The sequence below is a fragment of the Anneissia japonica genome, unplaced genomic scaffold (assembly GCF_011630105.1).
Source record: "Anneissia japonica isolate Jap-2015-1 unplaced genomic scaffold, ASM1163010v1 scaffold128_len593404_cov183, whole genome shotgun sequence".
Taxonomy (NCBI): domain Eukaryota; kingdom Metazoa; phylum Echinodermata; class Crinoidea; order Comatulida; family Comatulidae; genus Anneissia; species Anneissia japonica.
This window is the reverse complement of record NW_022713787.1, coordinates 281,684-304,245: the sequence shown is the minus strand read 5'-3', so window position 1 is coordinate 304,245 and position 22,562 is coordinate 281,684. Positions and strand designations below refer to the sequence as shown.

At 32.9% G+C, this 22,562-nt stretch overlaps 1 protein-coding gene across 6 annotated transcripts in view; it reads right to left on the bottom strand.

Moving 5' to 3' along the window:
- Positions 1-22,562, bottom strand: part of LOC117108720 (cadherin EGF LAG seven-pass G-type receptor 2-like) — a 115,462-nt gene that overhangs the window by 17,316 nt on the left and 75,584 nt on the right. For all 6 annotated transcript variants that reach the window (XM_033250832.1, XM_033250839.1, XM_033250834.1 and 3 more), the window contains 15 exons: positions 18,675-18,790; positions 17,577-17,869; positions 13,803-13,978; positions 13,379-13,528; positions 11,966-12,079; positions 10,636-10,795; positions 8,084-8,343; positions 7,557-7,734; positions 6,777-6,973; positions 6,130-6,336; positions 4,575-4,761; positions 3,965-4,205; positions 3,284-3,466; positions 1,833-1,959; positions 832-1,035 (listed from right to left, as the gene is read on the bottom strand). In XM_033250832.1, coding sequence (XP_033106723.1) covers positions 832-1,035; positions 1,833-1,959; positions 3,284-3,466; positions 3,965-4,205; positions 4,575-4,761; positions 6,130-6,336; positions 6,777-6,973; positions 7,557-7,734; positions 8,084-8,343; positions 10,636-10,795; positions 11,966-12,079; positions 13,379-13,528; positions 13,803-13,978; positions 17,577-17,869; positions 18,675-18,790 — 2,793 coding nt within the window. The remainder of the gene's footprint in view (positions 1-831; positions 1,036-1,832; positions 1,960-3,283; positions 3,467-3,964; positions 4,206-4,574; positions 4,762-6,129; positions 6,337-6,776; positions 6,974-7,556; positions 7,735-8,083; positions 8,344-10,635; positions 10,796-11,965; positions 12,080-13,378; positions 13,529-13,802; positions 13,979-17,576; positions 17,870-18,674; positions 18,791-22,562) is intronic.

Here is a 22,562-nt window from a genome sequence, read left to right as displayed (position 1 = left end):
TTCCACCGTGTTCCACCGAAATGCATGGTGGGAATACGAAAAATGGGACGCCCCCTACAGCTGGATCTAAAAAACTTGTGCCAAACTTTCGTTACCTAGTCGTCGCCTATTTTATTATCAATTATCAACAAAGATACTAGATATAAAAACAAACTTGAATAGACACCCAGACAGTGACATCGGTGAATACATAACCTCCTTGGTGGCGGTAGAAATCGTTGCTATTATCCAAATAATACACAAAACAATTAAAGCATAATCATGTATCAGTAAAGAATAAAACAACAATACAGCGCAGAATCGCATGGCCGGACGCACTCTTAGTGAAAATGTTTTCCTCTATTAGTGGAAAAGGAAGGGCGCCTTTTGCGTCTGGATATACATAGCAACAGAAGGGCGCCCTGTACGTTGGGCACGAAGTATAGGAAACTTGCATGGTTAAAAAGAAGGGTGCCGTCTACGTTGGGCACGACTTCCGCCTCATTTTTACAATGCGAGAACTCTATCTTGTATTTCTAGTATCTTTGACAAAAGTTAATTAAATTAAATATGTGGTGACACCTATAGTTTGATCTATTACTTTGGTAACATAATCAATATATTATAATCAATGGTATAGTTCCCATGTATTTTATTGTCATACCTGTATGGCAGCAACAATAAGAAAAAAAAAATAATGGGGTTCAAATATACAAACAAGGCAAGTAGTAATATGACTAATAATAATAATAATTATAATATCAATAGTTGGAATAATAGTAAAGGCAGTTATATTTGTAATACGAATAACAGCCCCAATAATAGTACAGTAGTAAACTGGTTTTCTCATACCTCATTTGGGCTACTAATACCGATCATGAAGATGATCTCCGCAATCACCAACGATATCACAACGTTCACATGAATACTATTTAGGTTGGAGTACAAATGCGAAAGACATGTGAAGCTAAAGAGCGCCATCATTAGTGCAAGAAGCGAGATGCTTAGACAAGCGTTGACCACGTAATCCAATGCCATGGGTGGTGGCGCATGCACCTAAAAAGACAAAGCTTATTAATTTCTATATAAATTCAGACCTAAGCATCCATTGTGATGATATAACAACATATATAGGAAATATATTTCATATATAAAAATATGAAATATATTGCATGGAGTAAAGATCCACTACAAAGGTAAGAATACGCACTTTACGCAACAGGACGGGAGGAAGGAAGGGTGGACGGTGGTTTTATGCTCATAGAGCGTGAAGACCACAGTAAACAATAGGGTGCTTAACCCAAACTTCCGTTGTCAACAGTGCCTCTTGTGTAAAGTGCCTAGTATTAAATTGTGAAATGATGATGATGACAAAGGTGAGATGATTGTGATGATGTTGATGATAATCAGGCAATCATTATAATGATTGTGATGATCTTGATCATTATAATGTGTATATCATACACTATGTGGAAATTATTATACAGAAGTAGGATTAATGCAAAAAAAAAAAAAAAAAAAAAATTCCCGCAAGGCCCGAAGGAATTTTTTAAATAATAAAATACTAATGTAATATCATATACTAATATATATGATGTATTTTTTTTTTTTTTTGGTTGGGGATAGGAAATAAAATTGTGAGTTACATTGACAACGTCACGATTGATTTACAATGGTGATTATGGTCAGAAGGATGGCGGTTTATATGATCATAATTACGAAAAATGATGGCACATAAATTGATTAAACTATTAGAACAATCAATTCTACCTAAATGAAACAGTGGTCTTGGCTACATGTTTGTCATTATTAAGCCACCTTCCTCTCTTTAGCTAACATTATGTATCACTTACCGGTGATGGGTTAAAGGTCATCAAGACAGCAAAATTTGTTAAATGGTTGCAAGCGCAGGAGACCTTTTCCTTTGACTGTCCTTGCAAGCTGCATCCTTTGCTTGACCAGCCTCCACTTTCATTGTTCCTATAATATAAAACCATGTAATCAATCATTGGAACATTTATAAACTAAAATGAGGATTAGGGAGTGAAGTTGTTTTAAGCCTTGTCTAGACTACAACATTTTATTCGACAAAAACATGTTACTTGCCTAAATATGGTCATGATGTGATGTCATAAGCACATCATGACTATATATGGGCATACAATAGATTTTTGTCAAAGAAAATTTGATAGTGTGGAAAGAGCTTTAGTCATGACAAAAACATCCTATTGTCAGATGAATTGAACCCCCACCCCAATGGAAAGGCAAGTATAACCACCATTCCACTCCACCACTATTTGGAACAAGGCACCATATTTCTCATATATTACCTTTCTGTGGTTAACAATTCCTAACTGTATCATATTTGCTGAAATTGATTGAAGCAACTCAATCAAAACGTCGAGACATTCTCAACAAACTAGTTTATTTCAGAACTACCTGTGTACCGCAAGCATTAATATACCATACTGTATTTGTTATGTCCTACTTAAATTCATTATATTTCTTTAATTGGCATTGTTCAATCAATATTATAGTATTAAACACCAAACAAAAGGTTAAATGCAGTGTATTTAGAATTATTACCTTAGTATGTTGGTCCTTTCAACAGACATCAATCAAAATTGCATTTAAACATGACATTTATTATAAATATAAACAATCACTGTAAGCTGTGCACTCAAATTCAACTCAACTGCCATGCAATTAATGTAAATCATAACTTCCCTCATTTTGAATTTGATTCAAATGCTTACGATATGCATAATTTACATCAAGTATTGTTCAGACAGAATGAATCATAATATTAATAATAAAGTGGAGTGGAGTTGAATAGCATTGTGGTTAAGATGTTTCCTTTCTAATCTTAGGGTCCTGGGCTCAATTCCTGTGAGAGGACTTTTTATCTTGAATAAAAACAACTCCACTCCAAGCAGCGGGCACGCTCTGCGACTGTCGTACAACGAATCCAACTTTGCTGCCCGTGAGCACACATTGTGGATTTGCGTTCCTCCATAGAAATATGTCGGACACCGACAGTCGGGCGCAGTCAGCACCTGGCTTAAGGTTCATAAGCAGACTTAGCTGATAAAAGTACTACTTTATTTCATATATTTAAGAGGACCCCTGAATATCTAAAATAGGCTGGAAGGTTCTCCCTCTATAAATTATGGTTAAAAAAAGAAATAAGAAAAAAAAATTGATAAATAGTCATGGTGCAAAGTATACTAGAAGTCAAGGAGGATTATATCTAGTTCCATTCTAGTATAATTTTAATTCAATAAAATTATATCTTAGAACTTACATTGTGAAGTCCCAAAATACACATTGGGGATTGGTCTTGTTAAGGGTACTGTCTAATTTGAACTCAATAATGATTGGATCAGGTAGAGGATTGGCAACGGTTCCGTTAGCTAAAGCATCAAAGAGGCTGAGAGATACAACTGGAGTATTCACAACAATATGGCACCCAGAACCACACGACAGCCTAAGGAAAAACAAAAACAAGGTTAGGTTAAAGAAATCATAAGCACAAACAATTGCAATATCTACGGTACATCTCATTTTAAATTTAAATTGGAAGCATTCCCTGAAGCAAAACTAGGAGGAGTTTAAAGTTCATATTTTAGATTTTCATCTCTGATAATCATCCTAAAATCTTGTTAAGGTATTCAAGAAATTAGGGGTTTATAGGGAGTTTAGTTGATACAACTGAGTTTCAAGGCAAAAAGCAAATCTATCGTATCAATTGGAAATTGAATCTTCTTAGCCTGTTTTCTACAAGGCGAATTTATTCACGTAAATTGAAAGCGTCAGTTCGCTTCCTGAGCTCTGATTGGTTGCACATTTTTTCGCTTCACAAAAAGTAGAAACAGTTCGAACTACTGATTTCGCTAAAGCCAAAAATGTGAATGCGCATGTCCATGAACCAACGTTTTTAATTCATGTGAATAAATTTGCCTGGTGTAAAACATGCTTAACGTACTCAACAGTGTGATCGCCAGTCATCGGTAATAACTTTCCAAGATCGGTGTACAGTATAAACGAGGCCACGGCCACATTTTCCCACATTCCTGATAGGCTTGGTCCGGTAACGGTCGGTTTCGGTTGGATTGCGGACTTAGGAAGTAATATGCGGGTTGTATGGTCGACGACGTCATCTTTCTCGTACTGTGGAATTGTTGTCATGTTTGAGATGTTTCTTTCCAAAAACTGGAACCTCATCACTAAAATGATTAAAAAGTATTATATTATTTTTATATTAACATTTATTTCAAAAACTAAATGTGATAAAATTTATAAAACAAATAGAGCTCACTTGTTGAGATTCCCCTTCCCTAAACATAATTGCTTTTCATGAAAAGGTAAAACTATTGATATAGAAGTAATCATAAATTCATTCTGCTCAGGTTCTCGTATTATGATTCGGTGTTTTTTTGAGAATACAGCACAAAAATAAAAGTATAATAATTGAAAAATTTCTGTAGTTTACTAATTAGACTAAGTAAGTTCTGACAGTAATTGTTGTGTTAGAAGGAAATTAGACGTCTGAGCATTTCAAATGTGTATTTGTCACGCCTGACAAGCGCACTTACCAACATTTTCTGTAGCGTAAGTGAAGTTAGGTGTGTAGGTAATTGAGTCTGATTCACGGGGAATGTTGATGGAAAACAGTTCAAAATTCTTCATGAGATCCGCGGTGCCCCCTAGCCCCTGCTGAATGATCGACCAATGACCTTGGTTTGCGTCATCCAACAAATGGTTCAGACTTGATATTACTTTCTGTAATTAAGAAAAATAAAAAATAAATTAAATGCCACGTTGTCATGACAATTGCTGTGCCTAATTACATTATTATTGTTGTAGTATCGTACAAAATCGGTCGATTCCATTCATTATGATTGACTGCAAGAACGTTTTTACAATATGCCACCTTTAATTACATTATACATGATTGGGATTGTATGTTACAGAATTGCTTGGATACTTTCATTATTAATTTAGAGCACATATTGTTGCTGCTTTTCAGTTACAATAATAATATACATGGTCCAATAAAAAGAAAATGTAGGTTAATTATTCACTGTTTCCTTAGCAACAAAGTAGTTTGACACCTAGAAAGTGGCAAATGAAAAAGGACAAATGTCTATATTGATGTGAAAAACTGAAAAACTGGGACTATATACACATCAAGCTGTAGGATAGTGATATAAGTAGGATAGTGATATATTCGCTATTGACAATCCTTTGCACATGTATTGTGTACCTAAATAAATAAATAAATAAAAAATAAAAGCTAGAGACAGTGGGTAGGAAACAATAATAGTGGTGACTTCAGTATACTAGTAGCCCTAAAGATGGCATTTTATATAGGGATCGATCCATGATTTTAAGAACAGGGGTTCAAAGGGGCTGGGCTGTAGTTTTTAATCTATTTTAGTAAGGAGAATTATAATTTGGGTAGTCAAGCCAGGGGGAAGGAACATTATACATGCTCCCTTCTGGGTCGATCAATGAGAAGACTTAGCAACATAAATAGGCCTAGCAGTTTGTAGTAACACAGGCTTGATTTGATTTTACTAGAATTGTAAAGATCTAACAAAATAAAATACAATGCAAAAACATTACTACATAACAACTGATCTAAATCCCAGAAAAAGTAGAAATAATGGCTTTTTTCCCCATCGAGGTTTCAAGCCTATGAATTATACATCATGGCATGATGTTGGCATGATGTAAAAACAAGTCTACAGTGAAAATTATGAAAATAAAACACTGTGATAGGTAAAGAAAGATCTTATAAACACAAGATAGCGTTCTCTGTGACTTACGTGTAACAAATGGAAGCGTCAATTTGGCAACGTTTGTTACCAAGTACGTTATCGTTACTTAATTGTAAATCAACGCTTCTAGTTGTTACGCATAAAGGTATAATCGCACGGTGTACGCCATGTCAAATCAGTCAAGGTTCAAAAGTTTTCATTTTTGCAAGAGGGTGCTATACACTGCGTTATTACAGAATTTGTACACGGATATCGCAGAGAACGCTATCTTGTGTTTATAAGTTCTTTGTAGGTAAATTAGCCACTTTTACGAAACACAAATACACGGTCACGAAACACAAATACACGGTCAGCTCCGGCTACTCACCCCGATGAACGTGCTCTCTTGAGTGGCGGTCACATTCAGCCCCTTCTGTTTACTTTCGTGTTCCAGAACACGATTGAGAAGTTTGTATCCAATACTGACGTCGTTGCCATACAGTTTCCCAGTTTTCTGCAGAGCACTTTCTAGCGAAGTTACGACTTCAATAGAAAGCGCTTTGTTCAGTTTCTGGCCACTGTCTAATTCCTTTAACTGAATATTAAAAAGGGAAAAAAAAATAAAAATAATCATTGGAGAATGTTTGTTTTTATCCTTTGTATATACTGAGATTTAGAGAACAGTATTTCTGTTACAATTGTGTTAGCCATTATGAACTATAGAGATATTACTGTTTTCTGTGTTTAAACTGAAAGCCTGAAAAAAATATGTTACTACTAGTCTTTTATCTTTCGGAAAAAGATGTTCAAGTTGTTGGTCCTAGCTGTGTCGAGGCTTGTGTGCATGTTCAAAAACTGCGCTGTGTGTGCTTTAAATTGGAAGGCGAGTAGGAAACTGTTTTCACATTTACCAACCAATAAACACATTGTGCAAGTGTACTCCAAAGTGAATACTGTACGTACATTGTCACATAATCGTTATTACGCTATCTTTAAATATATAATAGTAATAAAAGAAAAAAGTAATTCCCTTACTGTTTTAGAGGGGCCTTGGAAGCTGATGGAAGTACACATAAACAAGTCAGGATCTAGCCACCCGGTATTTATGTCGCATCTACGTGTCGCGTCACCGATGGTACCATTTGGACAACGAACGTTCGCTACTTTATTGAACTTTGTACGTGGCCACCAGAGTCCTTCCTTGAAACGGCGCGGACATGAATCATAAACCACTGTAATTGACAATGAAAAATTACGATAAATTGCTGTAAATTATAAAAAACAGTAAAATGAATAATTTGAAGATCATGTTTTATAAATTAGTGAATAATATAATATACAGAAATTTATAACGCGCCAATTCAAAAAAACATTATTAAAGGCGCAGTGAACAATTAACCCAATTAAAGAGATTTCATAAACAAAAAAGTTTTCAAATTAGTTCTAAATGAGTTTAAATTTGAAGAACGTTGAACAGAAAGAGGTAATAGATTCCAAAGATAAGGTGCCTGAACAGAAAAAGAGCATTGTCCATATGTTTTTAGCTTTTTCCTTTTTGAAGGGGCTTGAAGAAGAAATTTATTGGAAGAACGAAGTGCACGAGTTGGAGTGAATAAAAACTACTCAATAAAAAATAAACCAATATAATATACTTACTAATTTTCTAATTTATCAAATTACAATAATATAACTACCAGCAGATTAATATTAACATATATTATTATGACTACCTTCCACTTAGAATTCTATTATTATTACTGCTGTATTATCATTATAGATATTTAATAGAAATTGTTTCAATTTTCAATATTATACCTTCACAGCCTTTTCCGTCTATAACCTCCCCGAAGGGATCCGTGCAATCATCGCAACGTTCTCCAATTACGCCATTAAGACACAAACACTGTCCATCGTCACCACACTCTGGTCCATACGAACCAGGACCATAACAATTACAGGGTAAACACTGTTCTCCTTTCCTGTAGTGGTAAGCCTGAAAAAAAATCTTGATTATACTATAATATTCCACTAATTGATACGTACAATGTATATTAGAAATTTTTTGTAAAAATCACAGTAAATTCAAGAAGCATAAATTGGAAGTAAATGTGAAGAGAAGTGGCGTTGTTGCCTGGCAGTTCAGGTGTTCGCATGCCACCCTTGGTCCTAGGTTCAAATCCAGTAACTGGTAGATTATTTTCCTCATCACTCAAAACAAGTCCGCCCTCATGGCAGAATCGGTTTAAAGAGTATTGCATAGTAAAACACATACTGTAAATTGTGTGCTGGAATGTTTGCTGTTAATCGAGAATAAAATAATAATAAAGAAAACATTGACATACTCTACAAGTACATTCGCCGGTTGTTTTATTACATGCCGAGTTCTCCCTCAGATTTGGATCACAATTGCACGGCCCACATATGGGGAATCCCCATAAGCCGTTGCTGCATTGCTCAACCCGATTTTCACAGTAGTCTCCGTAAAACGATTTGGAGCATTCACATTCATACCCCATCTCGGTTTTTAGATTCATGGAGCAGGATGAGCCGTGCTTGCAAATGTCTAGTTCACAGGCTCCAGAACACTCAGGCCCAAAATGTGCTACAAAAAAAATAATAATATATTTTATATGTATGCAAAGTATTAATAAATGTATAATATATTTCAATGGCAGTATACAAAATAATTCTTAAAATGTATATTTGACTTGACTTTATGAAGTACAAAAAATATGAATCAATAAAATATAATGCATAGTAAAACTTCATATAAACTTGATAACTATGATATAAATATTGAATGATAATGAAGATATGAAAAAGAGCATGAAAAAATAGAATAAATATATAAATGTTTATGATGATGAATACAATGAAAATGTGACAAGATACCAAATATAAAAAAAAGGAACAATAATAATATAGCACATTTCTATTAAAGTAAAAGAACTGGCTTGTCACAAATGATGATAAAAGGAGCTCTCTTTGCAAAAACCTAATCTCCTAATAGTTGTTTTTGTTTTAATTATTTTTGAATATTATTTTAGTTTTTGTGTATTTGTACTGCTAAAGATAATAAATAAATCAAATAAAAAAATATATATATATAATTATCCTGATAAATATTTTGAAAATGTTGTTTGTTTATTTTTACATAATTATCTCACTGTTTTAACAACATTAAAAAAGTGTTAAATGATTGATGATGTTATGTTGTTGACCAAATAATGTTCAAGACATTACAACATCCAGGGGTCCCAAGTTGGAAGAACCCATTTCCGGGAGATTCTTTAATGACATTAGGGGCACTATATATTTTATGAGGAAAAAGTGTAGGTACCAAGCGAAAGCCCACGCCCACCTCAGACCCACCATGACTGGGCCTGAGATGATGAAATTTTTTTAGAATAGGAACCTTTAGAAGCCCGGAAATGGCACTGTCAGACTGCAAAAAATAATCGGCAACCAAAGTTTAGGCCTAAAAATAAAACAAAAAGATTTGTATTTTACTGAATTTGCGGGAGATAAGTGAATTTCAGGGAGATTTTTGCTGTTTGCAGGAGTCCATACTGATTTCCCAGGAGTACCGGGAGACTTGGGACCCCTGCATGATCAGTCGGTCAAATAGATTCAGTCGTTCTTTATCCAATATCTAGTTCACAAATCTTGAAAAAACGTCTCAACCCATGAATATCGTTCTTCCATCTTATGATGTAATATATTAAGAGGCTCAAGGGACCAATAACAGCTTAGCTTTTATGTATGATGGTCTGAATTTAAAAGCATTCAGCTTTTCCATTATTACACACACAGGAGCATAATTTCCTATGTCTTAAATCCAAGATTTGTTACTGAACAAATTAATTGGAAATTTATTTCTATAAAATGTAAAATACTACATGTTCAGAGGTCCATAAGAGTATTGTATTACTTAAACATAAACTCAATGAACTACTTTTTTATGGAATATGTAAAAACAATCATAGAATGATCTATAAATCATATTAAGAAGAGAAGAGAGAAAAAAAAAAACCATGAATCATTCCATTAACACTTTACAGTATATGGCTTTGTGCAAGCTATAGTTTACAATACTGTTCTTGTGCTTCAGAGTACATATTAAATTTCAATTCAATAAATATTACAATTCTTGGTAAATATATTGAATCTCATTAAAAATTTATTGTAAAAAAAGTCCAGGTGCATATACATTAAAGTAAGACAAATGATAATGTGATATGCGTGAGCAAACACTGCGAAGTACAAGTGACATTTCACAGATCATGGATGTGTTTTTCTCACGATTCTCGAGTCATAATTAAGCAGATGTAAGTGAAACAGCACAAGATTTGTATAATTTAATGAGCATAAAAAGTGTTTGTTTTATTATACATTAAAGACATTATTTAAAATTATACTTTATACTGTATTATTTGAGACACCTCTAATCCCAAGACCCCTCTCATTTGAGACAATTCTTCAAAGAACCAAATAATAATCATCAATGTTTTAACGCAAAGCTAACCCTCTAATTGGAGATGGAACCCCAAGATTACCCTTAAATTTTCAGGACCCAAAGATGGTCGCGAATTGGTGGGCAAAATGTATATTTATTTTCACCAATAAAATATATAAAATATATACACAGTAAATAAGATACAAAAAAATAATCAAAAGGTGGATAGAATTCAAACACCGACTGCTATTGTTAAAATAATTTATTATCTCAACACAGACAGATCTGGCATAAAAACATCTATTCTTTTCTTGATGCTGACAATAGACATATATAAATCACAAATTCAAAAGACGCGGCGCCGTGGATTAAACGTGGATACAATCAATTAAGAACTTAGTCTCACCTCAGCTAAATGTATTCACAAGCTTTACTTACCAGTGTTACATTCACAATGGTATGCCATCCAGTCGTCTATACAACGAGAGTCATCAGGACATGGGTTAGATTCACAAGGGTTGTTGTAATCACAGCCATCAGCAACATTATGTGTATTGCTATCGTCAACAATTAGAGTCAGGGATCCAACCTTTACACCCTGAAAAACAAAAGGTTTTCAAATGTTAATAAATAAATAATACATATAATCTTTAGGGAGCAGCTTAGCTTAGTCAGCAAATCTGGTGGTAGTCACTGTGTGTGTGCTGAACCGTGGAGATCTCTATGTTCCCAGTTCAATTCCCATTGCTGCCTCTCCTTGTGTTTCAACTGGAGGGCTGTAATACAAGTTACAATAGCGCAGCGTCTTTCGGATGAGATGTTTAAGCCGTTGGTCTCGTGTGCATTTATGGCCCATGTGCACGGTAAAAGAACGCAGTACACTCTTCGGAAAAGAGTAGGGGATTGTCTCCCAATCACCACCAGAAAGACCCCACTGGAAATAAGCCTTCTTCTAGACTTTTGTGGGCTATCCTTGGTGTTTACACCGAATAAATCCAATCAAATCTAATCTTTATATTTTATTTCTTTACAAAATCCAGAAGCACAATTTTGATGTTGTAGGGTGGAACCCTGGTTTTAATATTGTGCAATATTTATTGTACTATATTCTATTCAAATTATTGATTGACAGTAATTTTTTTTCTGTCTTTATATTTACACCTCCCTTTTTCCTTTAATGTTTATATCTTTATTTTATGTTGTATACAGCATGTTATACATAGGACTATATATATATTTTTTATATTAAATTTTATTTTGGTCATTTATCACATACTTTCAAATTAAATGTAAACATGCACTCTGTTCATTTTTTTTGTTTATTTGTAAAAAGGGCAATTGGCCCTTCATGGGGTATAGAGATTCTATTCTCTTTAACTGTCCCTACCCATATTTTACCATGTAAATTGTGGTTAATAAATAAATGAAATGAAATAAACAAGAAATATTAAATATATATAAATATTTTTGCTGATTTGATGATTGAAAAAGATTATTACTGATCCACAGTATCAAAATGTTTTAAGAAGTATAACTGAAATTGATGAACAGAATGTCTTGTAAAATGATAATAATAATAATAATAATAACGAAATAAATATTATAATAAAATAATATTAATTATAATATTAAAATTATTTATTCTAACTGTGAAAATTTATTTCTTGTATCATCAATATAATAACAATAAGAAAAAAATAAGTAATAATAATATGCATATTAATAATTGCAATAAACTTATGTTGCTTAGTAATAATAAACAAAATACCTGAATGCAACCGGAGAATCCAAATTCAACATTTTCTTCATTTGTGTTTTTTCCACCAACCTCCAGAATTCTAACGGGCGACCCTGCTATTTCATACACTACCGTTTCAGTTTCCTAAAAAGAAAATGCAAAAAAGACATCAAGATATGGAAATATTATAAACATTTTAAACAATAAAACATTTAAACCACAAAAGCAGAGGAGCCATATCTTACCACTCACTTAAAGAAAACAACACAATTTAATTACTATAATTATAAATGCAGTAATGCATCTAATAATATATACAATACTGATAAACGACATGTTTTGACATGTCAACAGTCATCAACAGGCAATACTGATATGTTACTACTGGTTTATATACTACAGGTTACTGTAAAAACTCAAATTGAAGCCCAGTGGGCTTAATCTCAAGATGATGCCCATTTCAAATTGAAGCACCCTCTCTAGTTTGCAAAATTAGCCCCAAAAAGAAGCCCATGGGCTTCCTTTCAAGATAGCATAGGCTTCTTTTCGAGATTGTACAGTACATACACTGTACATGAATTTCAGAAAACAAAAAAAATTAAATACAAGCTTGGGTTATGCAGTAGTTTAGGTGATTTAATGCCAGTTAAATACTGTACACTCCATGATACAGATTGATGTTACCGTGTCCTTATTTATTGTTTTATAGCACAAATTTACAATCTTATACACATCTAGATGTGTATAAGAGACAGTATATATATACACCATTAATATATAATAGCAGCATAGCCATTTTGATTTTAATTGTATTGATAGCAACATATATCAATTGGTTAAACAAGTGGTGATTCTTGGGGCATGTAATCCGTGAGGATGGTCTAGAAAAACTGACAATAGAAGGTAAAATAGAGGGAACCAGATCTAGGGGAAGGCAAAGGAAAAAGTATTTAGATGACTTAATACTGTCAACTGGGCAAGGGAGAATTGATCACATTTATGCCGTCAATAATAGAGACAGATTCAAAGATATGATTGCCAACATCGGAATCTGACATGGTATTTGAAGAAGCACAACGTGAGGGCGCTTCACCAAAGAGATTCTTGGATTCTCAGTTCAAATACCGCCCTAGTTGTATTTCAGCTTGAAACCTGAAGTACAATGTATTATATTGCGCTGTCTAACTGAAGAATCTTTAAACCATGTCTTCTGTGTTTAACAATGCCCATGTGTACAATAAAAAAAAAAAAAGTCGCACACTTATCACCTAAATAATCAAGTGACAGCTTCCCATTTATCAGATTAATTGTTTATACATATAATAACAGGAAGAACATGATGAACATTACATTCATCTAGTTTCTTTAAATATCAAGTTAGAATGATTAAAATAGATATAAACTGAGTTTAATGCAAATGATTAAGCAATGCATGTCACGTACTGTTTCTTTTCCATAATCAAGTTTGACAACCACTTGGCGGTTCTTCCATTCGGCTTCCACGTAGTGCCACTCTCCATCATTCACCTGTACGCTGTTGATTCTCGCGATCACGTTCGAATGGTAACGATACTGCACATATCCATTCTCAATCTGCAAGAAATGAAAACACATTTGTGACATTTGCTAAAAATATCAACTTGCTGGATATATCTATGTTGTCTGCAATAATATTGTGCTTTCTTGTAATGAGTGTGACATTACAATCGGCATAGCAGTAATGCTCGTATGGAAAACACGACAAAAGATCTACATATAGTCCTAAACTATGGAGTAAAATACTGTTTATTTTTTCTAGTCAGAGCAGACTGTTGCAATGCTATTTCAGTAAAATTTATTATTTCTATCAGATAACTTAAAAACTTACCTCGAAAAAGATTTCTTTTTGACTTTCAACTGAGCCAACCTTGATGTACATCAACAATCCGTTCAAGGCCCGCGTTCTAAATGATACAGCATTTTTCCAAGGCAGAGTGATGCCTGTCGGAGTGACTTCGTAACGCACTACCCCCATACCATCAAATCTCATAATCTGGCTTGACCCTACATGAATGAAAATCCAAACACTTATTGAAAGAAAAGCAATCTTTATTTATAGAAACGGCTGAGTGATTATCACACCTTACTAACACAAGCATGAGCTAATAATAATCGCCTTATTGAAATCTGCTGTAATGATATATCTGATCTTTTCACTGAATATTTTGGTTCATAATAAGAGTTGTATAAGGTACAGATTATAGTGTTTGTACCATAAATAATTTGGTTTTATTTTTTCTGAAACAAAAATACATAAGGATTCACTGTCAACGTTTAAATACTCAAATTGTATACTTAAAGTGGTTTAAGTACATGTATTTCCTTACTATCAAAACAATTGCAGAAATAATACTTTTCTATATCCATAGTTAAACATATAAAATTTTTTTTGATGTTTATCATTAAAAGAAATTAAATAACAGTTTAAAAAATTCAATATTTTTATTGCTGGTATGTAAGTTAAGTTTACATCAGTCCATACTACAATTAATGGATTGTATTGTTTGTATTTTTAGAGTTTACATCACAATATATTTTATACCCATCCTGTAAATGGGTGATTTATCACTGTTGGTTTAGAAATAAATAAATAAATAAACAAACAAACAATTAGCAGGTGTGTTGGTGCAAATGTTTAGCATGTTTTTTGAAATTGTTTATCTTTGATATATAGGAGGTGAACAGAACTATACCAACTAATTAAACTCTAATCAAAGCACAAACTTTGGTTCACATTTTGAACTTTCGCAGGTGACTGTGTGAACTACTTGCATTTTCAGTATGGCTTCTTGTTGTCTTTGTACATTATGGTCTCGATTGATGATTTCAAATCCTGATGTTAGAATAACAAGCTAGTATCTCTATTTTTGCCATTACAAGTTCATTAATGCATTTGACTTGCTGATGGTAATACACTTAACTAGTTATAACATGATTTACAATATTAATCTATAAGTTAAGTTAAAAATCCATAATTCAAGCATTTTTTTATTTTATCACTATTTAACATGCAGCTTTTACACTGGCGAACGATTGTAAAAAATCAACAGATAGAATAGTTCCAAGTGACTAGTTACAATACATTCCGAAGCGTACATGTCTTCCATTATGCGTGTATAGATTAGACGACTTGCAGCACAGAAATCAATGGTAACAAATCGCCGTGCTTAATTTCCATGCTTTTCACATTTCAAGAGTAATGACATCATCACCACTGCATGTTAAATTTTGCGAGAAATGACAACGAAAGATGATAGGTTAATGCAAACAGCCACAGGGTGAATTCAGTTTCAGGCGAGTAAATTGTGTTACACTGAGGTGTATCATCTAATGGTCTCCCCCCCAACAATGCATCACTATGCACTACTTTTCATCAAAGTAGGTAAATAGAACTTGACATCTGCACAAAAAGACAATACAATAGAGACCCGATATCAAATTACTTTAAGATATGAAATAACTTCCTATATTGGTTAAGACACCAATTTGATAATTGTATCATAAAGTATTATATTATATAAATTTTTTACCAATTAGAAATTATTTATCATTTATTGGTGTTTATTAGGTGACCATTTATGATAATTGGATAAATTTAAGTTCACAGCTTAAATTAACAAACGTCAAAGAGTTATGAAAATCAATAACTTTGGTTAATGCAAAACATTAATCATTGATTTTATTTAAGTTCAGAATAATTGGATACAATTATGAAAATCCATACGTTTTGTTTGTAGTGAAATCCATGTTATTTCAGGAATAAGTGTAAAACTGCTATGGGAACCTATTGATTACATTAAAGCCATTTTGGCGAACGATGCCATTACTTTTTTTGTAAACAGTATCTTTACTTACTGCTGGCGACTTGTCAGACGGCTAGCGTGAGCATAGCGTTTATAGTTTTGTGTTGAAATATATTTTATAACTGCATGGTTGAAATGAATAAACTCCTCCGCTATTAGGAGAGTCCACTCTCTCATTATTAATGATTTTGTTTTTTTAAAACAAAAATATAATATATTTCCAATTCTCACAGACCAAAATTACTTTATATTACAAATCTTTAATCGAGTGTTTTGTGTAGAAATAAAATTATGAAGAGCATGTAAAGCATGTGTGACCTAGATGTTACAGGGTGCTTACTTCACGTCTGCATTGATATGCAAAGCACATACGCTCGGTCAATTCAAGATATTTGTAGAATCAGTTGGAATTATTATATTATTAACTGGAATATGCAACATTTGAATATTATCCAGAAAGATGACATTTCCAATACACCATTTGGAAACACCTATTTATCCTCAAGGCAAATGCTTTCTGAAACACTTAACCTCGCTGTTTCAACAAGATTTGAACCGATAACTAATGACGGTATAGGTTATATGCCCCTATTTATCAAAGTCTAAAAATGCAACTACAATCTGACGTACAGAAACATTTTAATATTACATTTTTTAAACTCAGACCCACAAAACCTTAAAACAGCTTGCTGAAAATTGTAAAAAAAAAAATAAAATAAAATATTTAAAAATAATTAAATTTAGAGAAAATAATAGTAATTCAACACCAAATGGGTTATTTTTTTTAAAGAGGTATTTCTTTTTATCAAAACCATTGTAGTAATGACTGTATCAGAAAGAAGACATATTCTTTTTTTAAACAGTAAATAATAAAAATTAAGAGTACTTTACTAAGAAGAGTACTAACAATTAATATGAAGCGCTATAAAACACATTTGGTAAATCAAATTATTACTATTAATAAAATTATTATCATCATCAAATAAAAGTATTTCCAAGCCTAATGTTTGTAATTCTGGTAGACCGATATCCTGAACACAAAATATTGTAAATTGGAACTGTTCGCAAAGACTGACTGTGAAAGGTAACAAAGAACTGGGAATTTAACGTCAACTCTGAAACAGCGGCAAAATCTTTATGCAACGCAAGCGTCAAAATACTGCAAACATTACCATGAAAGGAACTCCCTGGTGACAAAAATCTAAATTGACGAACCTTACCGACAATGCACTGCTTACTAGCTTAAGGGCCTCATGTGAGGTGTCCATCATGGATGATTCATTGCCAGAATAAATATTTCTCCCTCACCTTGATTTATTAGTCAATATAATATACCAAGGAATGAGAGAAAACCAAACCGGTTATAAAGAAAGTAGCCGCAAGGCAAAAAGGATGCTCAACATTCAACAATTATGCCTATTATTCCGGAGAACTTTCTTTATTTCTCTCTAGTGATTGGCATTTCTTTAAGTACCTTCCTCTGGTAACAATAAAATTGGTTGAACTTTAGTCAAATTGGACATCATTCTGGAGATAATTGATGTTTTGCAAACTTGAAGAGTCTCAGAATATTTTTGGAAGGTCCATAAAAACAGAAAAATAAATTGGGAAGTCTAATTTAGATGGAGGAGAAAAACACCATCTGCAGCTCAAAATAAAGAAATTACAAAGGGGGGGAGAGAGTGCGTCCCTAGCTCACCCACTAGATACACTACCGTGTATATTTTTCTTGGTTCACAAAATTCTGTGCTTAGAAGGCCTACGCACAAAATATTCCACAATGATGAAGAAATGTTTACCTTGTTCGCATCGCTGACCAGTGTAACCTTCACGACACATGCATTGGTAAGTGTTCCATTTACTAACGCACGTCCCGCCATTCTTGCACAAACCACCTTGGCGACAGTAATTCTCTTTTGCACCGCATCCTGGCTGAGTGAGATAATCTTCAACGCTGGAGGCCAGATCTAGGAGATTATTGTCGATCGTAACGTCTCGGATGCAACCAATAAAATCTGTACTCGTCACTTGAAATGGGTCTGGCACTGCAGGGAGACCGCCGATTATGAATGGCCCGGTCAGGTCCAGAAATCTGCCAAATTGAAAAAAAAAATAAAAATTTTTTAAAGTTTTTTTAAATGAGTTCTTTGTACAATCAAGGAAAAAATTCAAAGAACAACATAGAAAATATTCTTCCCAAGCACTGTATCATGAAGACTTGGTCATTTTAGATTAACTATAATTCCTCATAAAATATATTCTTTATCATTCTTTAGCTCAATTAGCATCAAAATCATCTAATATATATAGTAATAATAATAAGATAATTTAAGATTAATTAAATACTCATTTATCCTGTCTATACAACAATAGTTTCATTAAAAAATAGTTATGTATTCCTTCCTTCGTTCAGTTACAGTGATACAACATGTCATTCAATCAACCAAATACTGTAACTTATATAATTTATGTGTTTCTTTCTAAATTCTAAATTTGTTTTAGGCCCAAAGATGAACAAGGATGCTAAACAGCAAACTGAATCACTTTTTTAAGTAGCATATCCCTTCACAAGACAAACATAAACACAAGATGCTCTACGTAAACTGAGTCTCATTATCGGGCTTAGGAAGTGGAGTTGTTTTTGGTCGTGAGAAAAAAAAAACCTATACTGTGACAGGAATTGAACCCACCACTCTAGGATTAGAAGGCAAACATCTTAAACACTAAGCTATTCAACTCCACTCCACTCAATTTGTTGAAGGATGGGAATTGTAAAAAATGTTGCCATTGATTCTTTTGTAGATCCACTCTCCATTCATCTTTATCTTTGATATTTATGTATTCTACGGTACGGAATTAAGATGAATTGAATTGCTACTGCACTGAACTGAACTTACTTTTTCTCGCTACGATCCTGAGTTGCTCTTGCGGCACATCTGTACTCTGTGTTCTCAGAGGATTCAAAATGTAACGCCACCTCGATATCACAGTCATCAATAGCTATCGTTGCTGTCTACAATTCAAAAGGGAAAGACACGATATAATTTACTAAAGCTTGTGCCAAAATAAGCAAGTAAACTGTAACACTAGAAGAAGAAATGAGATATATTTTTGCTGTGTGTTAACTGGCGAAAGAAATAATACTGTACAAAAAACAATGGTTCTTCACTTTACAGAAAACATATCCACCCCGAGTTAAACATTTATTTTTTTCCCCCTTAGAGTACTAACAGGAAGCATTGTGCTCAAGTTTCAAGCAAAAAATATATATTTTATGAGTTTTTTTTAGTATGATACTTGGGAAGCCAAATATAAGAGAGGAAATAAGGACACTGCATTTCTGTTGACAAAAGCAAACTGAAATATTATTTATATCCAAAATAAATATATACCAAAATGAGTATAATATTAATTTAATAATCAATAAATATTTATTAGACTTGAATCTACTTTTAACAAACAAAAAATACAACACTTTCAATCTTGTATAAAATGTTGAGATTTATAAATTTGTAACTAAATAAATCTAACTTTATAAATATATTGGAATTTGTGTCTAAAGAATATCTTTATGTTTAAAGGAATTATTTTTAAAGGAATTACATTTCTTCTGATAACTTTGCCTACAGATATAACTCAATTGCAAAGCATGTAATTACATGTATATTTTCTTATCTACTTTTACTCAATAATATCCGACTACTAAACACATTTTTAAATGTTTAATGACATTTCATTGAACATTTGTAACTTAATTTCAAACCTTGATTTTTGAATAATATACTATATATCTTTTTTATTGCAGCAAAAATCATAAAACTTCTTAGCAACTAAAATATTTATTTCAATTGCATCTGTCGGATGTGAGAAAAATGAAATTGAACATGACAACGATTAGCTGGAAAAAATGTATGAGACACAGGAGACCTGGTTAATCCCTTATACAGTTTAGTAATTTGAATTACATTGTTTTTAGCTGGATTTATATATTTGAAAAGTTGTGAATCGATCACTGATGTTAACACTGATGATTATGATGATAAAGGCAACAATGATGAAAAAAATAATGATGATGAAGTTGATAATGATAAAGAATATAATGATGCTGAGGATGATAATGAAAGTGTGGTGATGTGGATGATAATGATGATGAAGTTGATAATGATGAAGAAGATAATGATGCTGAGGATGATAATGCAAGTAATGTGGTGACGAGGATGATAATGATGATGAAGATGTTAATGATGCTGAGGATGATAATGAAAGTGTGGTGATGAGGATGATAATGATGATGAAGTTGATAATGATGATGAAGATAATGATGCTGAGGATGATAATGAAAGTAATGTGGTGATGAAGGTGATAATGATGAAGTTGATGATGATGAAGAGGAAGATAATGATGACAAAGTAATGATGAAGATGATAAGGATGAAGTTGATAATGATAATGAAGAAAATGATAATAAATATGATCATCATGCTGATGGCGAATACTGTATGATGTTGAAGAGGATAATATTAATAATAAAGAAAATAGTGATTATAATTTTGTAGATCTTGATGAGAAACTGACAATGGTTATGAAGCTGCAAGAGATGATGTCGATTATAATAATGATGCTAATTTTGATGATGACGACAATGATGATGACAATAATGATGATAATGTAAAGCTTAGTCCAGATTATCAAATTTTCTTTGACAAATAACTGTTCCATGCCCATATTTAGTTATGATGTGCCTATATATGGTCATAATGTGATGTCATCATGACCATATTTAGGAATTTGATAGTCTGGACAGGATTAAATGATGATAAAGCTATCGATGATCATGAAACTTGATGGCATTCATTTGATTATGATAATGTTGATGATGACTGACTGTGGTAATAGCATTTTCGTCAATAGTTAAATAAACAATCTGTATATAATCATGGAAAACAACATCAAGAAAGAAGATCCAATCTTCAGTAACATTCTAATGGTGTAGTTCAACGCCTCGTCCAGCGTCACCTCGTTTCAAGCTTCCGCTTCATTAACTCAATTGAATTATCTCAATTCATATATTTGTGAGCTTTTTTGCCTCTTCAATCTTTTAAGATCATTCTTTGTTAAGTAACGCCGAATACTGTACAATTTAAAGTACTTCCATCTATCAAGACAGCCACATCAGGCAACGCGTCTAAGATATGAGAGAAGAACGCGATGAATTGCACAAGGCATTTCAGTCATGCCCGTTTTTTTTCTTAATGTACCAGTATAATGTTTGCATTTCAGATGCAACTCACTGTTCAACTGAGTACATTAACTCATTCTTGAGCCAGAGGATATTGACACACACACACAACCGAATCTTAATTGCTAAATCACAATTCATAATTAATTTAAAATTGATAATTTTGTGTATTTAACCGGCATGTTGTAATATGCTTTACGGTCACATACTACAAGAGGGTAAAACAAGACCAAAAATATTATTTTATTTCTTCAAAAAAAAAAATGTATATACAGTTGAAAAAAGGTAGTAATCACACCAAAGAAGCTTACTTTTAACGTGAATTTAAACCCCCAACTTATAATTATCATGACATTTTTGAAAAACTGGAATTCTCTTATAATCGGTTAGTATAAAACAGGTAGCAGTCTGGAACTAATAATGAGTATTGATTGAATGCGAGCACATAGCGTACTACGGTGAATGATCAATTTCACATGAAATGCACAGTTTGTGCGAAAATCTGTGTTTAATATACATACTAGTGTCTCTGACCTGTTTCAATTCACTGATTACTGGATTAAATTTTTGTTCAGCAATTAGCACCCTGTCGTCCTCTGCAAGTGCCCACCCGAAAGGCCTGGGTCTATAGCTATTATCCCAACACTTGTTAAGGGGTGCTTAAAACCCCTAATACTTTGATAGTCTACAAAATGATGGAAGTACACACTCCTTTAACTACAGGCCTATTTATTTGAGTATCATATTAATAGAAATAACCTCTAATATTTTACTAAGGACTTCTTGGCCCTTTTTGGCTTAGTCAAGCCAATAGTCATTAGTCTAGAGCACTCTATAATGATAAAATCTATAAAAAAAAAAAGTTCAAATAGAAGTTCTTTTAAAGAACTTCACTAACAAAATTTGCACAATTTAATAACCGACTGTCAAATTAGTGCCCCTCTTACTTTGGCGCTTATCAAAGATTATATCGTCTTCAATACACTAGCACGACTGCTTATATGTTATTCACGATTGTCTACCGAAATCCTATCAAAGTTCTCGCTTGTCTGAATCATACAAATGCCTCAGTAAATCTTAATAGTCAGAAAAAAAAATCCATCACCTTTTAAGGGGGCATGTCTAACTTTGATTAATAGTTGATCATTCCTTATCTGAAACACAATTCACTGGTGAATGAATTAATCTTCTGCACAGAATACAGAATCAGAAAAATTTAATTAATCTTCCTTTTTATATATTCGCTACGTGACATTTAAATGCAGAGAGGTGCGAATGAGTCATATTGTGCCACCAGGTAAAACCCGGTTTTATAATCACACCTGAATTTTTATCTCATAATCACTCCATCTCCCCATAGCAACCTCAAAGCTCGCAGCAATATTTCTCACCTAATGACAAAATAAATCAAAGTCTCAAAACAAAAATCTGTTATAAAAATGTTGAATAAACTCATATTGGACATTTTTCACTCATAAAAATTAGGAATCTATTCAAATCATTGTGTATTCTTATGTGGCTGTTTCAAAGAGACTTTCCCATAAAGA